Source organism: Miniopterus schreibersii, assembly GCF_964146895.1.
Source record: "Miniopterus schreibersii genome assembly, chromosome: 1".
NCBI lineage: Eukaryota > Metazoa > Chordata > Mammalia > Chiroptera > Miniopteridae > Miniopterus > Miniopterus schreibersii.
The window spans coordinates 27703804-27724833 of record NC_138101.1 but is presented as its reverse complement, the minus strand read 5'-3'; the positions used below and the strand labels follow the sequence as shown (position 1 = coordinate 27724833).

Below are 21030 nucleotides of genomic sequence, written 5' to 3'. Positions count from 1 at the left end.
GTATTTTTCATAAAACATGGTCCCTAAACATAAGCCAGCTGCTTCAACTGGTGCTCAACTGAAGAGCCAGCTACCTGTTCCAATGCTGGAGGAAAGAACTGACTGTGCTGGATTTACCTGACACAACCTCCAATGGGGCACCTTCTGAAAGTATTTCCAGGTATATTTCTAATATGAGTGATTGTCACCTGACATACAGACTTTAGAACTAACTTCTATACAAAATATGACTGCACTCTAAGGAAAACCACTAAGGCTGCATTCGGGAGATGAGACTGAGGAACTGTGTTGCATGTCCTTTTGCCCACTTCTCACTTGACTAGCTCAAGTAGGTCAACCAGCTAGCTACAGCCAGCTGGGAGTCAGTCACAACTTCTAATTCCCAATCCAAAGCCCATTCCTCCATGCTAGCTTATTTCTAATCAAAGCAAACACTGATCTATTTTCATGCTCCATATGAGGAAAAAAGCAACATCTTTTCCCACCCAAAGTTGTTACTTGTCAAGCACATAAACTTAGGGTAATATTTCTTTAAGTTACTACAACTAGCTACATCTAAAACCTACCATCTTTTTTTTTTTTTTTTTTTTAAAGAAAAGAAGTGCAGAAAAGATACTATCAGTAACACCAATGCTATTTCTATTCCAAGTGCACTTCTTTCTTCTGGTCACTAAAGTTTCATGGAAGTATTATTATCTAAAGTCCAGTTGGCCAATCAGTGAGCAATGCTCTCAGGTATAAAAGTTTTTAATGCAGCACTATGCACAGGTATGTACTTAATAACTATTTTTTGATGACAATGAAAATGATGAACTAAGGCTTGGGGTGGGGGAGTCACTGGACACCGGGATAACGATAGAATAATGACCATGTTATTGCCAAAACCGTGAAACAGAATTGGGCAAAATTAAAGGTTAGCAAAATCAGCATTCATCCTAAATGTTTCTCAGACAGAACAAGTCATGATCTAGCAGAGTAGGGCCAGGCCTCTAACTGGGAGTCAACATGGAATGTTTAGGGGTTTTCTAAGCCATCAGTGATGTGGTTCATCTACCTAAAATGTCAATTTTAGACAGCGATACAAAAAAGGAAAATAATTTCGTTGTTAAAGTCAAGGGAGTAGTGCAGTTGAGAGCCATGGTGTAGGTCGCCTTGCCTCCTTCTAGAGAACAGCCTTCTGTCCCATGGACTTTAGATAAACAGAGGATGAGAACGTCGATGATGTCGGATAGAGACCTCCATCAACTTCCAAAGGACCTTTGATTTCAGTCAGAGATTTTGGATTTGTTACTGCAGCATGAATGAAAAGAATCCAAGTTTTCAACAAGTCCTTACAAAGCCCTACATAACCTAAGTTATCTGACCTAAGTCATCTCACTCCACTATTCTCGTTCACTCCACTGCAGTCATATTCCTCCTTGAATAGTCATGTGAATTCCTACCTCAGGGCCTTTGCATTTAACATGCCCTCTGCCTCCAAAATCTCTGATGTTCACAAGACCTGACAGGTGACTTTGTTGAAATATCTACTCAAATGTCACCCTGTCAGAGGTGTCCCCTGACCTTCATATCCAAAGCAGCACCTCCATCTCCCACCAGATTCAGATGATTACATAGCACTCGCCACTTTCCGACATTTAACAGCTTTATTGAGATATAATTCACAAACCATATAATTCACCCTTTAAAGTAAATGGTTTCCCGTGTATTCAAAGAGTTGTGCAACCATCACCACATCTAATTAAAAATTTTTTTTTTAAATATGTCATTGACTTTCAGTCACTCCCCAGTTCTCCCCTCACTCCCTTCAGCCCTAGGCCACCATGAATCTACTTTCTGTCTCTATAGGTCTGCCTATTCTGGATTTTCTATATCAAAAGAATCATACAATCTGAGGTCCTTTGTGAACATGACATTGTATTTTACATATATTTACATGTTTAAGCTTTATCACTCTCCCGAGAGCACAAGCTCCACGAGGACAGGGACTTTCTTTCTTTTGCTTTGTTCTCCACTGTATCCTGATACACAGAATAGCAAAATCCTAGCACATGACAAGTACCAATAAACAGGGGAATGGATGCTTTAAAAGTATGCAGTCACTGGATTTACTCTGTGATCTTGGTGGAAATTTCGAAGCCAGAACTGAGGCCAGCTTGAAGTGGGCTGAGGATACAACAGGAGATGATGGAACAGTCTATGCCAAAAATAAAAATCTTGTCCCAGAAGTTTCAGTGTAAAAGGCAGACTACAAATGCACATGGGATTGAGGGGGTATTGATTTGGGTTTTATGATGGCGAGACTAGAGCATGTTTAAAATACTGGTATTAGATCTGCTTGTATCCTGGAAGGTTGCTTAGTATCCTGGAAGCCCAAGGGTAAAATGCAGGTCAGATCACAAGTCAGTGCAGATCTACACATGAGCTCAAATGTGTGATTTTAAAAGAAAAATACAAAATGCAACTTTAAGTAAAAAAGATGATTAAAAATGAGTTCTACCTCAAAATGACTTGGAAAATCTACCATAAAGTGAAGGCTTTTTTTTTTTTTTTTTAACACTATAAAAAGTAGTGTCTTAAATGATCCACAATACCAATTTACACCTTTGCCTACCAACTGACAGTCATTTAGCTATATGAGATGGTACAGGTATACATCTCATTTGTAGAAACAAATATATTCCTAGCTGAGGCCAAATTATTAAAACACAAAGATGTGAAATGTTTTCCATATCAAAAAACTAGGAAAACCCCTAGGTTTGAGGGTCAGTTTCACTCTATACACCCTTCAATGCCAGAAGTAGAAATCCCTTTATCTATAAAATGGATGATGACAGTTCCAGCTTCATAAGGATATTGTAAGGATTAAATGAGCTGCTGCTGCAATGTGCTTAGAACAGTGCCTGGCACACAGTAAGAGCTACCTAAGTGCTGGCTATGATATCACATGGTGAGCAGAAATGGTCTGTGCTACCTACCCAGGGCAGGGCCCAGGAAAAGCTGAAGCTTTGAGCCCTCTCCCCCACAGTTCAAACCAAACCGAGTTTACAAATTAAGCTATTTAAAACCAATCCAGTGACTGCACATCAGAATGACCCTGGGAGCTTGAAAAAAATGCCAGTGCCAGGGCCCCAACCCAGATCAAAAAATAAAAATTAGGCGGGGGTAGGGGGGACTGATCTTTTCTCAAGCAGCCCAGGTATTTCTAATGTGCAACCAGAGAGCTGAGTTCTATTTCCCATCCTCGACTCAATCCCCCAACTGCTGGCAGCCAATCCATTCCTGGAACAACCTCAGCACAAAACACGACAGAAATCCAACTCATTCACAAGTATTTAGAAAGGAAAAAAAAAAGATCAAGACTCAGGGAAAAGATTACAAAGCTGAAAAGCCAGGGAAAAAATGAAAAGAAACAAAGTAGCCGTGACGAAGGTGTTAACGTCATTGTCATCAATAAATATTTGCTATTTACAAGGCACAAAGCCAAAAAGGCAGGCATAGAAAGGGGAAAATCACTAAGGAGTGGGAAGCAGGTCATCATAGGTGACTCAGCGTTTTTCCCTGAACACACGATCCAAAGTTAAAGCCATCCAAGCACACCGCTGCTGGCTTTTTCCTAACTCTCACAGGACCCATAAAACAGGCTGGGAGGAGAAACCACCCGCACCCTATCTTCCACCTCACAGCCTGTGCCTGCAGGAGCCATCTCAAAGGAGTCGGCCACTTCAGGACACCCGGTCTGGCTGCACTCCAAATGTGACAAGGTACAAAGGGCCCTAGATTCATTCCCTCCACCCCACTCTCCCACTAAAGAACACAGATCCACTCCACAGTTCAGAGTAAAAAAAATCATCCTTTAACCTCATTAATGTTACAAGAGCCCAGGTTTAGGTTGGAGAGTGCAGCTTTGGCATCTGAGAGCCCTGGGTTACAGTCCCAGCTCTGGGGCAACCTAGTTGAGTGACCATTCCCCTACCCAACCTCACTGTGTCTCAGTGTCCTCATCTGTACAGCTGAAATAACAGGACCCTCTTTCACAAGGTTACTGGGAGGATTAAATGAGACGATGCATGCCAAGCATTTAGCAGAGTGCTGGCCCACTAATATGCACTAATAAAGGTTCATTGTTTTAATCCCTATTATTATTGGAATGTGAAAGAGCCTAAAACAGACTGAACCTAGATCAAAAAGTAAAGACGGCAGAAGGGATGACAAGGTGACGGGTCTTAAAAGCTCTGACTTCAATAGCCAGGACTTGAATGTACAACTCTCCTTTCTCAGCTTCCTGTTTAATGAAGAACAAGTAATCAATTGGTGGCCTAATTTTGGGAATGGCACTTGAAAGAGATCTTAAAGGGAAAAGAGATTTCAATTCATCCTCAACTAAAGAAAAGAAAAAAAAATGTCAAAGATGTTACACAAAAACTACATCAGTAAGTAGCTCTACTAAAAGGTAAGTTTTACATTTTCTGAAATGTTGTTACATATCTCCTATATTTTTAAAAATAATATAAAAAGTGTGCATTTAAGAAGTATTTAACACATGTCTAAAAATCTAAGAAGACTAAAAGTGAATTAAAAAGAAGTCTGGAAATATTTTTTTCACAATTAAAATCCATTTTAAATGCCTATTGTCATGGCAAGTAAATTGGTAGAAATGAGAAGAGGAGGAGTGGGAAAGAAGGAATTCAACCTAGACCCTGATCCTCTTGGGACCCATTCCAAGAAGGAAAGAACCAAAAGCAAAAAAGGAGATAATCATAGCAACTGGCTCTGCTGTCATCTTTCATAGGCCAGTGAAAAATATGGAATTCCAATATACCTGCAGGGTTACCACAAGGATGATATGAAAAGCACAAATAAAATGTTGAGTATTACTTTATTGGCAGTGGTGGGGCATCTAGACCCTGGAGTCAGAATGCCTGAGTAAGACTCTCAATGCACCATTTACAAACTGTAAAGAGTTAACCTGAGGTTAATTAATTAAGCTTTCCGCACCTCAGCTTCCTCATCTGTAAAATGGGGATAATAATAGTACATAACCTACTTCAGAGGGTTGCTGCAAAGCAGCTGAGCAGCCCAAGAATAATCACCAGTCCCCCTTTCCCTTTGTTCCTCCTCTCTCCCTGCACCCACCTTCTAACTTTTCTCTTCCCTTCTCTCACTTCCTGGTGTCTCTTTTCAGCCCCCCTCCTGTAGCTCCAGCTCACCCCTCCACCTCCTCTCCCCTTCACTCGGCCTCCCAAACTCCCATTCGGCAGCCACAGTCCTGGGTACTCTCACCCATGCTGCTCCCTCTGCTTGGAGAGCACCCTCCCCCCTCCCCCCTCCCCCCTCCCCAGGTGCACACAGATCCTTTTCTTCATGTAATAAAACTTCAAAAGCTAAACCCACATGACAGTTGCTAACCCTTCCCTGAAGTCTAATTTTAATGACTCCATATTTATTCCCAATGCACCCTGGCACCCATCTAACCCAGCAGCCACAGCCCCAGTCCTTCACGTCCACTACTCCTCTGCCTCCACCACTTAACCTGGAAGGAAGCTCCCTAAACACGGGGACCCCGCCAGCCATGTCTGCCACTGCAGTGCCTGGCCACAAGGGAAACCTCCAATGTTTGGTGAATGGCTGAGTGAGTAAATGCCTCCCTCACTTGGTGGTTCTTCCAATCTCTTTTCCTGTCCAAGCTCTCCTTTTAAAGTCTGAGGAGACTGTCATTACCCAGGGATCATTAGCAACAAAAACAGAAAAGTGCCAAGCACTTCTCTGAACGCTGTATCTCCTTTAATCCTTCAGATCATTTTTGATCTTTCCTACTCCTCTTTTCTCCTCAGCCCAACCCCAACTCCACTCTAAGCACACCGGCCTCTTTGCTGTTCCCCAAATACAGGCCTGCTCCCCTCTCAGGGCCTCAACATGTATGTTCCTGCTGCCTGGAATGACTCCTCACCTCCATCAGGTCTTAACTAAAACCTTCTTAGTGAGGCCTTCCCTGACCATGCTATTAAAATTACAGCATTCTCCACTCCCCCTCCTCCCCACTCAGTTACAGAGGTGCCTGTGCTCTCCCCCTTCCCTGCTTTATTTTCCTCTATAGAACTCATCACCATCTGACATACTACACAATTTACCTGTTTATTATTTGCCTCCTCTCCTACACCAGAATGAAAACTTCATGAAAGATGAAGAACAAAGCCTGGTATATATAGTAGGTGCTCAATAAACACTTGTTGACTGATCAACTCCATACCCTACAGTAGCTATTTCTTATGCATGAGAACTCTGAAGCACACACAAAGTAGTTGAGTAACTTACCCACATTCACACAGCTAATACAGAGCAGAGGCAAGGATTTGAACCCAGACATTATGACTCTTAGACCCACACTTACCACCTACTACGCCTTCCTGCCTCCCAACCTGAACCAGATAACAATTAAAAGACATCATCATATCCACGGAGCAAATCCAAGCATTGTATGTCTTTAGGCCACAGAAAAGCAAGAAAACCCATTCACTGGAAAACCTTTTAAGAGAACAAGTCATCATCTAACTCTAGAGTTTCATGAGGTAAAGTATTAACAGATTTATAATCTATACAGCAGTGATCATTTTTCTTTGGATTTAATAGTTCAGAAAAAAAGAGGAAGATTTATCACACCTTTTTATACTGTAATATCCCATGAGCAGCAAAATAACAAATTACCACCTAACACGGAGAAGGCCTAGGGTGATACATATGGAAAGCTAAACACTACAGTGAGAAGCACAGACTAGAAGGGGCACAGGGATAGGTTACACCAGTATAGACATTTATCAAAATTATCAAACTGTATATTTAATATACATCCAATTTTATAACAGGTAAATTATACTCAATAAAGTTGATTAAAAAGCAATTAAAACTATCAGATATGAATTCTAGCTAAACAAATATTCCTCCAAAAGAGCCACAAATATTATTTCCACAGCTAATATTCCCAAGTCAGATCCAAAAAGATGCACAAGAAGTTACACATTAGCTCCTGAACACACCTCTTTTTGGGGGGGGGGGAGGGGGGGATAAAGGTGATTAGGGAAAGACAGCAATAGAGAGTTCCATATGATGAAATCCAGTGGGGTGACTCATATGTGGCTCTGAGTCCTGCCTGACCACCACCAGCAAAGGCAGCCCCCCACAACTGACATGCTTGTGTGCTGCACTCCTCCAGTCCTCTAAGTCACCCGGAGCCAGGACTCTTGGACTGGGAACCTACCGGGCAGATCACTGCTCTCCACAGGGCCTCCACGGGTAACTGAGCAGTGAGTGGTCTGGATGCTGAATTTGTCAGAAGTCTCAGTTGTGAGCATCAGAAATCAATTAGTCAACTTAAACAGAAGAGTGATTTGTTTTTCAAAGGCTATTGGACAGTTCACAGAATTTCTAGGAAATCCAAAGAACCAAGCGTATCAGCTACACAACCAAAACAATGCCTACAGGCACACAACAGAGTGTACCATCCACACAGCCAGGACCAACCTGGCCCCTGGGACCACAGCCTCAAGACTCTAGAAATAGAAACAGCACTGCTGCCACCACTGTCCATCCTCTCCAAATGGCCTGAGGCACGCCCCCCCCATTCTTCCCATCACTTGCCTCCAGCTTCAGATTCACACTCTGGGGTGGGTGTGTCTGAGCAGCTTTGCCTCAAAGGTAGGAATTCCCCAAATAAGTGGAAGAGCCAGGTCCCTGCCCACCAGACACAAATGGATGACACACCATCTCTGCAAATACTGCTGATATAGGTCAGCAAGTAATGAAAGGTTTTCAAAAAATATTCACAAGAAAAAAAAAATCCTCAAAGATAGAACTAAAAGGAATCATACCCAGAAGTAGTGCTATTTGGGAAGGGTCTTTTTCATATTACTTAGTGTTTTATTCAGTATATTAATTAGTTTCAAAAACTACAAGTTTACCTTCCTAGTTTGAAAATAACTCATTAACATTTTCTAACTGAAAGAAAAAAATTCAAATCTGAAGTAACAGTTTGTCTGCTTGAATACTGAACATGATATGAAAAATATCCTTAGAACTGTAATAGCCATGCAATAATTGCTAAAATATATGATTCTATGTAAAATGTAGTATTTTGAGCCCGGCCACTGTGGCTCAGTGGTTGAGTGTCAACCCATGCACTAAGAGGTCACCAGTTCAATTCCCAGTAAGGGCACATGCCTAGGTTTTGGACTCGATCCCAAGTACAGGGTGTGCAGGAGGCAGCCAACTGATCTTTCTATCTCTCCCTCTCCCCTTCTCTCTAAAATCAATAAAAACATATTTAAAAGGTAGTATTTCAATACCTTTCTCTACCAGAGGGAAGGGGGTGCACGGCTGGGTGGAAGTGGGCAGGGGAAGGGAATAGGGACATCTGTAATAGTGTCAACAATAAAAATAAAGTGGCCCTGGCAGGTTTGGCTCAGTGGTTAGAGCGTCGGACTGTGGACTGAAGGGTCCCGGTTGGATTCTGGCCAAGGGCACGTACCTCGGTTGCAGGTACAATTCCTGGCCCAGTGGTCAGGGCATGTGCAGGAGACAACCAATAGATGTGTCTCTTTCACATCTATGTTTCTCCCTCTCGACATGTCTCTCCCTTCCACTCTCTGAAAAGCAATGGAAAAAGTATCCTTAAGTGAGGATTAAAAAAAGAAAATAAAAATAAAGTAAAAATAAATAAATGTAGTGTTTCGATACTTCCTTCTACTTAAAACATAAGCCACAAATTATAACCTCTTTTATAGCCACAAATATTTTTAAGTGTATGTTCAGCTTAAAAGACTAATTCTCAAGAGGTACTTCTAACCTGAATCTCAGAATAAGAGAAAAGAACAAGCTATGAAAAGCTATTAACACTAGTTTAAGCTGACCAACTATAAAAAGGTATCAGGCATTGTCAGTCTCAGAAAACTCACTTCCAACTAAGAAAGTTTACTTTCTAAATGAAGAAAGTCTTTCATTGATCTCAATGTATTGTTAATATTCAGAAATAAAACCTTAAGACCAGAATTGGTGATAAAACAAAGAGGGCAGAAGCAGAAACACTCCAGGCCCCTTAATGTCACACCTGTCAAGCCCTGCCTTAGCCTTCCTTCTCCACACAGGACTGTTACACACCAGATCTGAAATGCACAAGTGCACTTTCCCATGAAGACTTTTGGCTCTTCAGTACATCATTAGCATTTTATTCTCTCCTTGAGAATTTCTCCATGCCATAGGCCTTCTTCAAAATTGATATATGCATGTATTTTTAAAAGAAATATCATTTAAATTGGTTTGCATATGGCTGACTTTGTCAAAAAAGGCAGAGATAAATGAAAGTTAGCACTCCCTGAAGATAATGAAAGACAACTAAAAGCAGGCTAGATAGCAGGAGGAAGAATTAAAATTTTCCAGGTAATTCACAAACTAGTCAAGAGCTGACCAGTTAAATTCAATTCAATACATATATGAGAACCTAAGCAAGACATCATGCTGGACAACCAAGTGGATACTAAGTAAGACATAGTCCCAGATCCCTAGGGCGTAATAATCTAATTGGGAAGAGGAACAAAAAGTAAACAAGCAGCTATTGTTATATAAGATACAGCTGAAAAGTGAAGTAAATAGTACTTTGGAGATTCAATGGAGTGAGAGTCTCACTGGAGCAAGGGAACAAGGAAGGCAGTAAAGTTCCATCAGAAGTAGCAGTGAGGGCAGTGGGCGAGGAGGGAGAAGTCCAGGGGGAAGAAACTGAGCTGAAACTGCAGAAGCTGGTTCAGCCCCACTTTCTGAGGAGTCTGTGTTTCAGTATCAACGGGGAGCCCACAGGGCTTCTGGGTAGGGGAACCGAGAGCACGAGGATGATTCAACTAGTGACAGGAAAGACAGTTACAGGAGGCTGAGCCAGGCAAAAGGACTACTGGTTATTACAATACAAGAAAAGATGGATCAGACCTATGGTGATGGCAAAAGACAGATACAGGAAAAGACAGGATGGGAAGATAAGACATGCAGCCTCTCTTTCACAACTGACCAGGGAAAGAGGATGAGAAATGTCTAAGCTTCTAGCTTTGTTAGTAAATGAATTAGAATTTATTAACCAAATGAATAGAATTAGTTGGTCTTGTTTTCCTCTTTGTTTTGCCTACTAGGAAGCTCAGAGCCAAATATATGGCTTATTTTTAATATATGGCAAGCATTTATGTGCAGCCTGTAAATCTATAGTTTATTTTCCTTCCTTGACAGGATTTTAATCTATATTTCGTAGGTCACCTCTAATTACTTTAGCATGAGACAGAAAAAAAGTCAACATATAAAAAGACCAGGGAACAGTTAGACCAAGTGCTGGTTCAGGGATATAACCTGTATGTTGCCAACAGAGAGCATTCTCCTCACCCTTCTTCCACACTAGCAAAGGCCATGTCCCATGACAGAAGCTGAAAAATGCCTGATTTCACTTTCTCAACCTCTCTCACAAGTAGCAGGGGCATGAGATCAGTTCTAACTAATGAAACTGGAGAAGTCTCCAAGGTGACCTTCTGGAAAAGACTCCTATCTGTTAAGAGGAAGCTGTAAGTAAATAAACTCGTTCCCTATCTATCTTACATAGGCATGATGTCTGGTGCTGCAGCAACCACTTTGCAAACAGGAGGCAAGGAGCCTGAGACTTTTGATAAGCCAAAATACTAAGAAGAGAGGAAAAAAAGGCTAGAAGCAGTATAGATTCTTAAGTTATCATTAAGATGCTGCACCAGCCTTAGAACCTAGACAAGATAAAAAAAAAAAGTCTTATCTCTAGATGTCTTGCTTCTGGACAATAAGCTCTATTATTTAAGCCATTTTTAATTGAGTACTGTTACCTGCCAAAGGCATTCTAACTGAAACAACGGAGGTCATCACAAGGTCAGTTTCTGACAGTTTGAATTTTAAACTGCTGAGTTAACGTTATTGAAATGAGAATAATGCAAACATACTACGGTCAAGAAGACAGCAGTAAGTTAGTAAGTGCTTCAGCACCCTGGCTGGTTTGGCTCAGTGGTTAGAGCATCAGCCTGCGGACTGAAGGGTCCCAGGTTCGATTCCAGCCAAGGGCACACCCTCGGAGGCAGGCTTCTCCCCTGGAGCCAGTCAGGATCCATGCAGGAGGCAACCAATCAATGTCTCTCTTACACACGGATGTTTCTCTCTGCCTCTCTCTCCCTTCCACTCACTCTGAAAAGGAATGGAAAAAATATCCTCCATTAGGGATTTTTTAAAAAGCTTCTGGGAGCACCTAAAGACAAAAACAGAAAATGATTAATAACATTTGAAAAGATGTGATCACAAGTTAGTAGGGGCACTTCTCAGAGGCAGGAATACAGGAAGAAAAACGTAAATGTACAGAAGTGCGCTTAAGGGGAGAAAATTATGGAGACTTTCTTTTCTGGCAACGTTATAGACAAGATAACCTAAAAATCCTTCCCAATATAAAAGAATCCAAAAATTCTGGGCAAAGTGTAAGAAACATCTGTTTAAATGCAAAGCTAAGTTCACAAGAAAATAAAGGACCTCTCCAAAGGCCAAAAATCAAGGAACCTAAAAACCAAAGCAGAAAGTATAAGCTGATAATGTATAGACACCTAGGGTTTAGGGGGCTAGGGTAGGGAGCGGGTTGTATATGTGTAAAGGATACCTGCCCTTTGGACTGTAATACAAAAAGAACAAGGGAAGGAAATGACTAACCTAATATTTTCTTTAAAAAACACCATCTTGAAGACAATTACAACTCATTTTCAGCCTCCTACACTTTACCCTTTATGAGAGCAAACTGCACAATTAAATGTACATTTTTAAAAACATGTCCAAATCACATATTTACATATCATAAAGGGTTTCCTGGATATTTCACCACAAACAAATAAAACATAAGATAGAGATATAAGTTATTTCCTCCCAAAACCGCACACTGCCCAATTTTTCAGCCATTATGAAAAGAATCATCATTGAATCAAGTACTCATGTTCAGTATATTTGAAACCATACTAAAAGGTTTCCAAATCTTAGGACTTTGGGGTAAAATATGTGTCATTAGGGTCATTATAATATTCTTCTAGTGACTATGTTACCAATAGTTTCGAAAATACCACATAAAAGTGATCAGTCACCTCTGGGCTAATCTTATGGCACTCTATATTACAGATTTTTTAAATCATTGCATATAAATGGTAAAGGGAACCCGCAAAGGATATGATGTTTGGGGAATCTACAGACTAAGAGGATTGGGCTCTAATATTAAAAAAGGCAGGCAGAAGGAATTATATATATGCCACAGCAAAACCCATGAAAACCTCTAAATATCCTCCAATGAATTTACTTTCCTCTAGCCTCATTTGCTTCCCATGCTTCTTTGAAAACCGAAGACATATATTCCCATTATTCATCATCATATTTTCACGCTGGCTTAATGAATGGGACCACCCTAAATTCTATTAAGCCACTTCCATCACTCAGTTCAAGATCATGTTTTTTTAAAAAGTCTCCTCATTCTTGGACAATCCAGAGAGCCCAAGAAGTACACACACATAATTTATAGCATCATCACAAGGCTCACATTTGTTTCCACTGCTTTCCCACATTTATATAAGACTGAACCTTTTAACCTAGTGTTTACACACAACAGATGCCACAAAAAATACACCATCTTAAACACTTCTTTATATTGTGTTGTATCTTGAATGTTTTTCCCACAACCTATGTGGTAGATAGGATTTATTCTACAAATAAGGCCACCAAATGCAGGGGGGAAATAATCAAGTCCGGGATCAAAAACCCAAGTGTGAAAGGACTGTACTTGGCTTGGTTCTCCCCAAGGAGGCGGTCTAGAGAACCTCCTCCAGTCCCAGGGGACAGGAGAGCCTCCCGAGAGCGCTCGGGGATCCTCTGGGAATAAAGCACGAGTTAGCTGAGAAGGGAGGCTCCAAGGGGCGCGCTGCATTCTGGGACTCGTTTCCACAGTTACCCACGTGCACCCAACCCAACCGCGGCCAGGACTACAAGTCCCAGAATTCCATAGAACCGCCTTTCCCCTTCACACCCGGCGACTGGAGGCAGACCCTAAAGGAAACCCCTAAAGCTCTCTCCTCACAAGCCTGGGAGAGGTCACGCCCCCCCAGGCTCTCCTCGGGGTCTCTGATCCTGCGCTCCCTTGCAGGGAGGTGGGTCCCGAGGCACCAGCCTCCACACCTGACGACCAAATATTAGAAAACTGCGTCACAGACTGCCAAATCCAGGGACCGCCAGGGACCCCCGCCACCTCCTCTGCGCAAACACTCCCCCCTACCAGGCCTCCAGGGCCCGACCCTCCAGCTCCTGCCGCGGAAAACCCGCAGCCCACGCCCCTGCCCCGCCCCCCAGTCCTGCAGCCCGAGCCCGCGCCAGCGCTGACCTCGCTACCCGCCGCTCCAGGGGAATCGCGGCCAGCGCCAACCTCGGGGCACCTCCCCCGCCCCCTCCACCTCGGCCCCGCCCCCTCCTTCCCCCACACCCCGAAGCTCAGGGCTCCCCACTCCAGAGACACTGCCTTGGTGGGGGCGGGGGAGGAACACCTCCCCAAAACACAGTCTCACACCTTACCTCCCACCCCCAAGCCCAGCATAGACGGAATCTGGACTTGACAGTCCATCCCCTGCCCTAGCCTCTCCCAACCTCCCTTTCCTCCCAACTAGCTCTTCACCCACACCGCACCTCCTTTACCCCTGCCCCCATCCTGTATCCCAAACCCTCCCCTCCTTTCCTCTCCTCTTACTCACAATTACTCTGTCTTCCCAACACCTGCTCCATCCTATTACCACGACGTCTACCCCCTCTCACCACTCCGTTACCCCACCAGCCTTCCAATGCCCCTCCACCCGCCGGACTGCCCAACTATCCCATCACACCCCAATCCCTCCCACCATCTCGCTCTCCCGTTACATCAGCCCTCTTCCTCTTTGCCCGCCCTCCTGCCCCGCTCGGCCGCTGCCCCCATTCCCCCACCCCATTGTTCCCCCCCCACCCCCGCCAACCAGCCCTTCTTCCCATTGTCCCCGCCCCCGCGCTCCCCCCAGCACTCACCCGCCTTTCTCACCCAGCCGCCCGCACCACTCGGCTCAGCCTCTAGGAAATCCTCACCCTAGCGCCCCGCTCGCTCGCTCTCTCCCTCTCTCCTCCTCCGGTGCCACCCCCGGCCCTGCCCGCTAGCGCCCGCCACCGCTTCCACCTCCATTCACCCCAGACACTCCGGTCCCGGCCCTTCATCGCACGTCCCACCCCCCTGCCCCCAGCACTGAAATGAAGCCAGTCCCCACCCCCCTCACCTCCGCCCTCCCCTAGCAGGCCGGCCCCTTCCCCCGACGCCCGCCCCCGCCCCGCGCCGCCCGAGGCGTCACCGCCCGCCCCGGCCCCAGGAGGGGTAGAGGTGGCTCTGGGGCAGAGGCTCCCGGCACATTTCGGGACAGGAGGTGCGGGCGCAGGGACTGAGAAACCAGAGCGGACAGTGCTGGCAGCCACCCGGCTCCGACCCGCTCTCTCTGTTACTCACTGACAGCGGCAGCATCCGAGTGCATTTTCGGACAGCTCACACCCTGCTAGCCGCCCAGGATCCCGCGCTCGCCTCGCGGTATCCCCACCGGCTCGCCGCACCTCGGCTGGAGCTGAGGACCCGCCGCCAGGCACTCCGGGTCCGCCCACCTCGCCGCCTCCATTGGCTGAACCTCGGATGAAGAACCGCCCCTCCGCGTCTCTCATTTGATAAAAGGAGTGCAGAGAGCGCCGTTCTGGAGCGGTCAAGGAGGCCCCGCCCCCTCACGTCCAATGCGATTGGTCCCGGCGCCTGGGCCCCGTAACGCCCCTGGCGGAGACCACGCTCTGGAGTATCATGTTGGGCCCGGCTGCTGTCACTCATCCCCGGGGGTCCAAAAGCGCGTGTAGGGGCGGGGCTGGGGAATTGGTCCACCTTGACCCTGACGCTCCGCCCCGTCGCGGGCGGGATTGGTGGAGCTGCAGACCAACCAAGAAAGATGGGTCGGCGTCTGAAACAAAGCACGCGAAGTGTTCCCAGAAAAACCTAGAAGGGGAGGCGCGGTCGGGGCAGTTTGTATCTCGCTGCTCCGAGGGGGAGAGGCCGCCATTCCCCCGCACCTGGCGCATCGCGACCGGGACTCCCGCTCGTCTCGCACGCCTCAGAGCGGCTCTGCGCAGGAGCCCGTCCGCGCCGAGCTCGGACTGGCGCTCCTCTCGCCAGCAGATTCCTGCAGCTGGAAACTGGATACGGAATCGCCGCGTCTTCATTGCCAGCGAGCCCTCTGGTGAGGAACAAATAGCCATTCCTTGTACAACAGTCCATGCTCTCGCCGTTTTCGATGTGCGCTTTTCCGGAGTTAGCGCGCTTCTCCCGCGTCGTCACAGATGGGCAGTTCTAACGGCGTCGAATGTTCCAGGCAGTGCCCGTCGCACGCCCCTGCGGGCTGCCGACGCTGACAGCGAATCCAGCGCCGCGCCCTGACGCGCGGGCGCCGGGTGGCACGCGGGCAGGTCACCAGCCCTCCAGGGACGACGAGCACAGCTGGCGTAAGCTAAGACCACCGAAGTCATCGACGCTGGGTGGCGGTCCAGGAAACAAAATTGGCTGTCCCTTCGCAGAGGAAGACGTTAATTCAGGGGAACGCTAACCATTGAGTTTCCTAAGTCAAAAATTTGCACCATTTTCATGAGTTCGACCAGTTTTTTCAGTGCTTTCAAACCAACTCATCCCACATTATTGTAGTGAGTAATAGTATTTTGAGGCATTACTGGAGGGTTGTCCCCTCCTACCCCAACCACAGCACACTGGACACCACCACTCCCCTGTATGCCAAGGCCCTGCCCCAGCTGGCACCGGGGCGCTCTGCTGATCCTGCCTCGGAGAGTGGGTGACACCACAAACAACTGGTGACACAACATCAGCCGTTTTGGGTTTAGATTTCTACAGCCAAGGCTCCTGAGTTGCAGGGTTCTGAAATTTACGTTTCAAATCAGGGCATAATGTGACACCAAACACAAGGAATTTAAGAACAGAATCAAACCAGTTCCTCCGTCCAGCACCACTGGCACTCAATCCATAGTGTCTCAATAAATTACATCCTTGTAATTTATAAAACATAATCTATGGTGTTCCTATCATTCAAGCAGTTATGAATCACTTCATCTAATCATAGAATCTCAGGATTGAACCTGAATTTATCCACCTCAGTTTCCTTCTCAAGACAAGAGTATCATCCGTATGGGTGACTCTAACCTGACAGCGTCAGCTGGGCCGCACAGAGAGGGGTAGGTACCTCTGGGCTCTGAGATAGGCCATCCTTGTCAAGCAGATTAATTGTAAAAATATCTGTCCTTGCTCTCAGCAGAAAAGCTGCTCCTGCGTTCTTTATCCCATTTGTGTTTTAACCTATTCTATATCTAGGAAGTAATAAATTATATATAGTTTATTCAAGTTTGTAATATTCTGTGTATGTAATATTTGTATGGGTTTTTTTTCCTGCTCATCATATTTCAAGGGCTGAGACACAGATGTTATTTGCATAGGAAAAGGCTTGCTTCCTGACACCTCTAAAATTCAAATAAGTCCACAATTCATTTGTTTTAGGTAGCCATTTCCTATATGGATTTATCTGCAGCAAACTTAGTAATAATAATGTATTTAACAACAATTAAGCTACATGAGGGCCCTGCCGGCTACTTTGCCCCTAACACCCAGCAGTCTTTGGGCACAGGGTGTCCCTAGAAAAATATAGAATGTACAGCCTTTGTTATTTTTTTTCAGTTGAGTCAGTATGATTATTTTCAAATAAAAAACAATAATTTATACAGATCTTTGTAGTGGGTTACCTACAGCTGGAAAATTGAAAAGCAAACCTCATTCTTAGTCTGCTAAACCTCACTGCCCCCACATGTTTTTGAATAATAACACAGGTATAAATGACTACATAATATTCTGTAAATATTATCCCATCATTTTAATAATTCATAAGATTATAAACCTTTAAGGGCAGGAAACTTGTTACATTTAGCTTTATGTCCCTAGTACCTAGTACAGTGCTTTCAAATAGTAGGTACTAGTTAACTGTTCCTTAAAGTGAACTAAATGTTGACTGTAAAGTGAAATTTTAGGTCTGGAAGGAAACTTGGAGATTATCAAATCCAAATCCCTCATTTTAAGAATATGAAACTTGAAGTCCAAAAGAGTTAAATGTCTAATCCAAGTCACTCAGCTAGTTAATAACAAAGCATTAATTAAATTCAACTTTCCTAACTCCTAGACCAGGCAGGTGTTTTCCCCTGCACCACACTGTCCAATCAGTATCAAAGCTTCGAATTCCAAAGATGGGTAAATTATTCTCCTTTCCCATTTGAAAGTTATTATATCAATCTAATACAAATTCTATACTTCAGAGCTGGAATATTCACTTTTTAAATGAAATTCAGTAAGAACTTTTTTAAATATACATTTCAATTTTTTTCTTGTTGGTAGCATTCCCAAATAACTTGATCCCTGTGGGGATGTTTACTGAGATAATAGAGTTACACTCTATGTGTTTATATTCAAATCCTTGGAGAAAAAAATTAATAATTATCTTAGGACTGTGATGGGTAGAGATATTTGGGAACACAGTCTTTCTGCCGTCTTGCTTCACCTGGTTACTGCTTTAAGGTGATTTTAAAGCAAGTAACCTTGTGTCAACTGATACCTAATTGCATTGGATTTTTCTATTTTATTAGTTGTACAATATTAATTTTAATCAGATATATTTTTAAATACCCTAAACCTAGATTAAAATTTGATATGGAAAAGTCTAGTGAGAGAGAAAACAGCAGAGCTCTAAATCAAATTTTAAAACTTCCTCCCCCCCAATTCTACAAACCCCACAATAGCATGGTTTTCCTGCAGGTGTTAGGGTTGGTGGTATAGAATGAAGAATGGCATAATCCTCAAAACTAAAATAACGTTGGGCCTTCTCAGACAAATAGATAAATGTGCCCCTGGTAAGATTTGAAGAGAGTGAGAAAGAACATATGCCAGGGAGGAAGTAAATACAGTTGACCCTTGAACAATGCAGGACTGAGGGGTGCTGACCCCACTCACAGTCAAAAAGCCACATACAACTTTTGACTCCCTCAAAACTTAACTGTTAATAGCCTTAACGATAGCATAAATAATTAACACACATTTTGTACATTATACGTATTACATACTGTATTCCTACAATACAGTAAGCCAGAGAAAAGAAAATATTAAAATCATAAGGAAAACATATTTACAGTATTTATTTTTTTAAAAATCCATGTATAAGTGGACCCATATAGTTCAAACCCTTGTTGTTCGAGGATCAACTGTATATCCACAGAGGTCAATATCGTTCATTTCTCCAAACTCATAACCAGCTCACAGTTTGCCAACCCAAATAATGATAACTCTTTTTAGTGTTTCCAAGGTGATAGACACTACTCTTATAGTGCTTTGCTTGTAAATTATTCCACCACCCCAGTGGGGTACTACTATTATCCCCACTTTATTGGTAAGTTGACCAAGGCTTAGAGAGCTTCAGTAACTTGCCACTCAGCTAATAGATAATAGTGTCCCTAAGTAGCCAAACTCCCTATGTTATAATGTTCCCATGCTGGGGTTCAGTTCCCTCTCTTTTTATTAATACATGCCCTACATACCTGAGAGATTTATTTATAAGATTACAAGAATATGGATGTGAATGTGTTTTAAAAGATAGTGACATCTGACCTCTTTCTTGAGTTGAATATCTAACCACTCAGGCTGCCTTTGTAGACACATATTAGGAAAAATATCAGTCAGATTATTTCCAGGTTACTACATCTTTCTTATCTATTTTATTCTTTTGACCTTATTTCAACAGCAACTATCCACTTCACGGTATATTATTAATAAAATTATCCAGAGTCTCTAGTGAAGCTCTGCTGAATGTAAAAAATTCTCTACTCTGAAAAATCAGTGAGAGGGGGCAGCCTCTTCAACCTACTGGAATTCACCTTTTAACCACTGAGGCCTGTGTTAATTTCAGCTTGTAAGCTTTTAATTACATATGATTGTCACTGTAACATATGTTGCTTTTCACATACATACATAGAACAGTTTTGCTAATAGCCACTTGCCAGATGCTACTAGGGTAATAAAAATGTTGGTTTAATTTTTCAATACCTGCATACAATCAGGTCTTAATTATCAGGTTAGTGGGAAAAGCATAGAAGTAGGCATTGACCTCACTGTCACCAGTGAGGACGGCCTCTCCTCAAAACTGGCAGTGACTGACAAGCTGTAAAGATGGCAATGGCATCATTTGCCTGCCATCTTGCTTTACTACGCTTTCTCTGTTATCAGACTCCTTTTTCCCTACCTACCTCACACCAGAGGTCAGACGCTGACGAACACATAATCACTACAAGTTACTTCATAGAACTGTTATGTCCCTGTCGCGTAGGCTTATAATGCACATTCAAGAGATTTCCATTTTTTCATCATCCTTCACTGGGGCTACGACATGTTCCCCAATGTAAAAAAACCCTTCACAGATGGAACTTTCTAGAACCAATTCACACTGGGCATTTTATCCTTGGGAGTCCTTTTGCCATTTTTTTCTGAGGCAGAACTAAGGCTTTCTGGAGCTAGATGGTCTGGATCAAAATCCCATTGGGTCCACCACTTAAGAAGACAAATTACTGCCCGGCCGGGCGTGGCTCAGCGCTTGAACATCGACCTAGGATCCAGACGATCGGAGTTCGATTCCTGGTCAGGGCACATGCCCGGGTTGCGGGCTCGATCTCCGGTCGGGGGCGTGCAGGAGGCAGCCGATCAATGATGTTTCTATCTCTCTCTCTCCCTCTCCTTTCCTCTCTCTGAAATCAATAAAGATATTAAAAAGAAAAAAGACATTATTTCACACCACTGTGACTTGGTTTCCTATCTGCAAAACAGTGAAAATATAGTATCTACTTCATAGGTATGTTATGAGGATTAAATGAATGAATAAATTCAAGTAAAGCACTTAAAAGTACCTGGCACATAGTAATGCTCAATAAATGTTAGGGGCAGCCCTGGCCAGGTAGCTCAGTTGCTTAGAGCATCATCTGATTACGCCAAGGTTTGTGGGTTCGATTCCCAGTCAGGGCACACACAAGAATCAACCAATGATGCATAAATAAGTGGAACAACAAATCGATGTTTCTCTCAAAGCAGTAAATAAATAAAAATAAATGTTAGGGGCTGTTGTCATTGTGACGATCTCCAGTACTCCTTACATTCTTGTATCAACTTTTTAAAAATTTATCTTTATTGTTGAAAGTATTACAAATGTCCCCTCTTTTTCCCCATTGACCTCCTCCACCTGCTCCCGCCTCCTCCACAGGCCTTCACTGAAGTGTTCAATCAACTCTTCCTCCTCATCCCAAATCTGTCTCTTCCTCTAAGCTAGTCCCCGATTGCACAGTCACTGTTTTATTAACTTGGCTTCCTTCCTCCCTTCTAGAGTTAACGGCGAACATTGAGTTAGCATGCAAAAGTGTCCTTCCCCAGGACATGCCACCAATGGGAAACTCGCCTAGTTTAGAACTGAAATGTGAGACTTTACACAGTGAAGTAAAAGATGAATACCCAATATCAATGCTGTGTTGTTCAAACTCTTTGAAAACTAACTTAATAAGGATTGATACTAGAAGCTCAAACGTATATAGGAAATTCCTGTGGATATTAGAAAGACAGCATCCTAAACAAGTAAACAGATTGTAATAAATTACACGAGATTCTACATAAATAGAGACACATATTGTGTTCCCAGAATGAATAATTTCTCTTGTACTTTGAAATAATGTTACCCTTCCCTGAAAGCCACAATTACTGATATAAAAGATTTTTCATCTACTATACCAGAGGCAAAGGCAAAATGTCTTCAAGTATTACCCTTGGGCCAGGCTGAACTAAGACTCAAACCCTAC

The 21030-nt window shown here is 43.6% G+C and overlaps 1 protein-coding gene across 1 annotated transcript in view; it reads right to left on the bottom strand.

Annotated features, from left to right (window-relative positions):
* Nucleotides 1-14735, bottom strand: part of DCUN1D4 (defective in cullin neddylation 1 domain containing 4) — a gene marked incomplete at its 5' end in the record, with an annotated part of 64004 nt that extends 49269 nt beyond the window's left edge. Inside the window, 3 exon segments of the mRNA XM_081142463.1 lie at nt 14573-14618; nt 14620-14684; nt 14687-14735. Of these exon segments, the coding sequence (XP_080998589.1) occupies nt 14573-14618; nt 14620-14684; nt 14687-14735 (160 nt within the window).
* Between the last annotated feature and the right edge of the window lie 6295 nt (nt 14736-21030).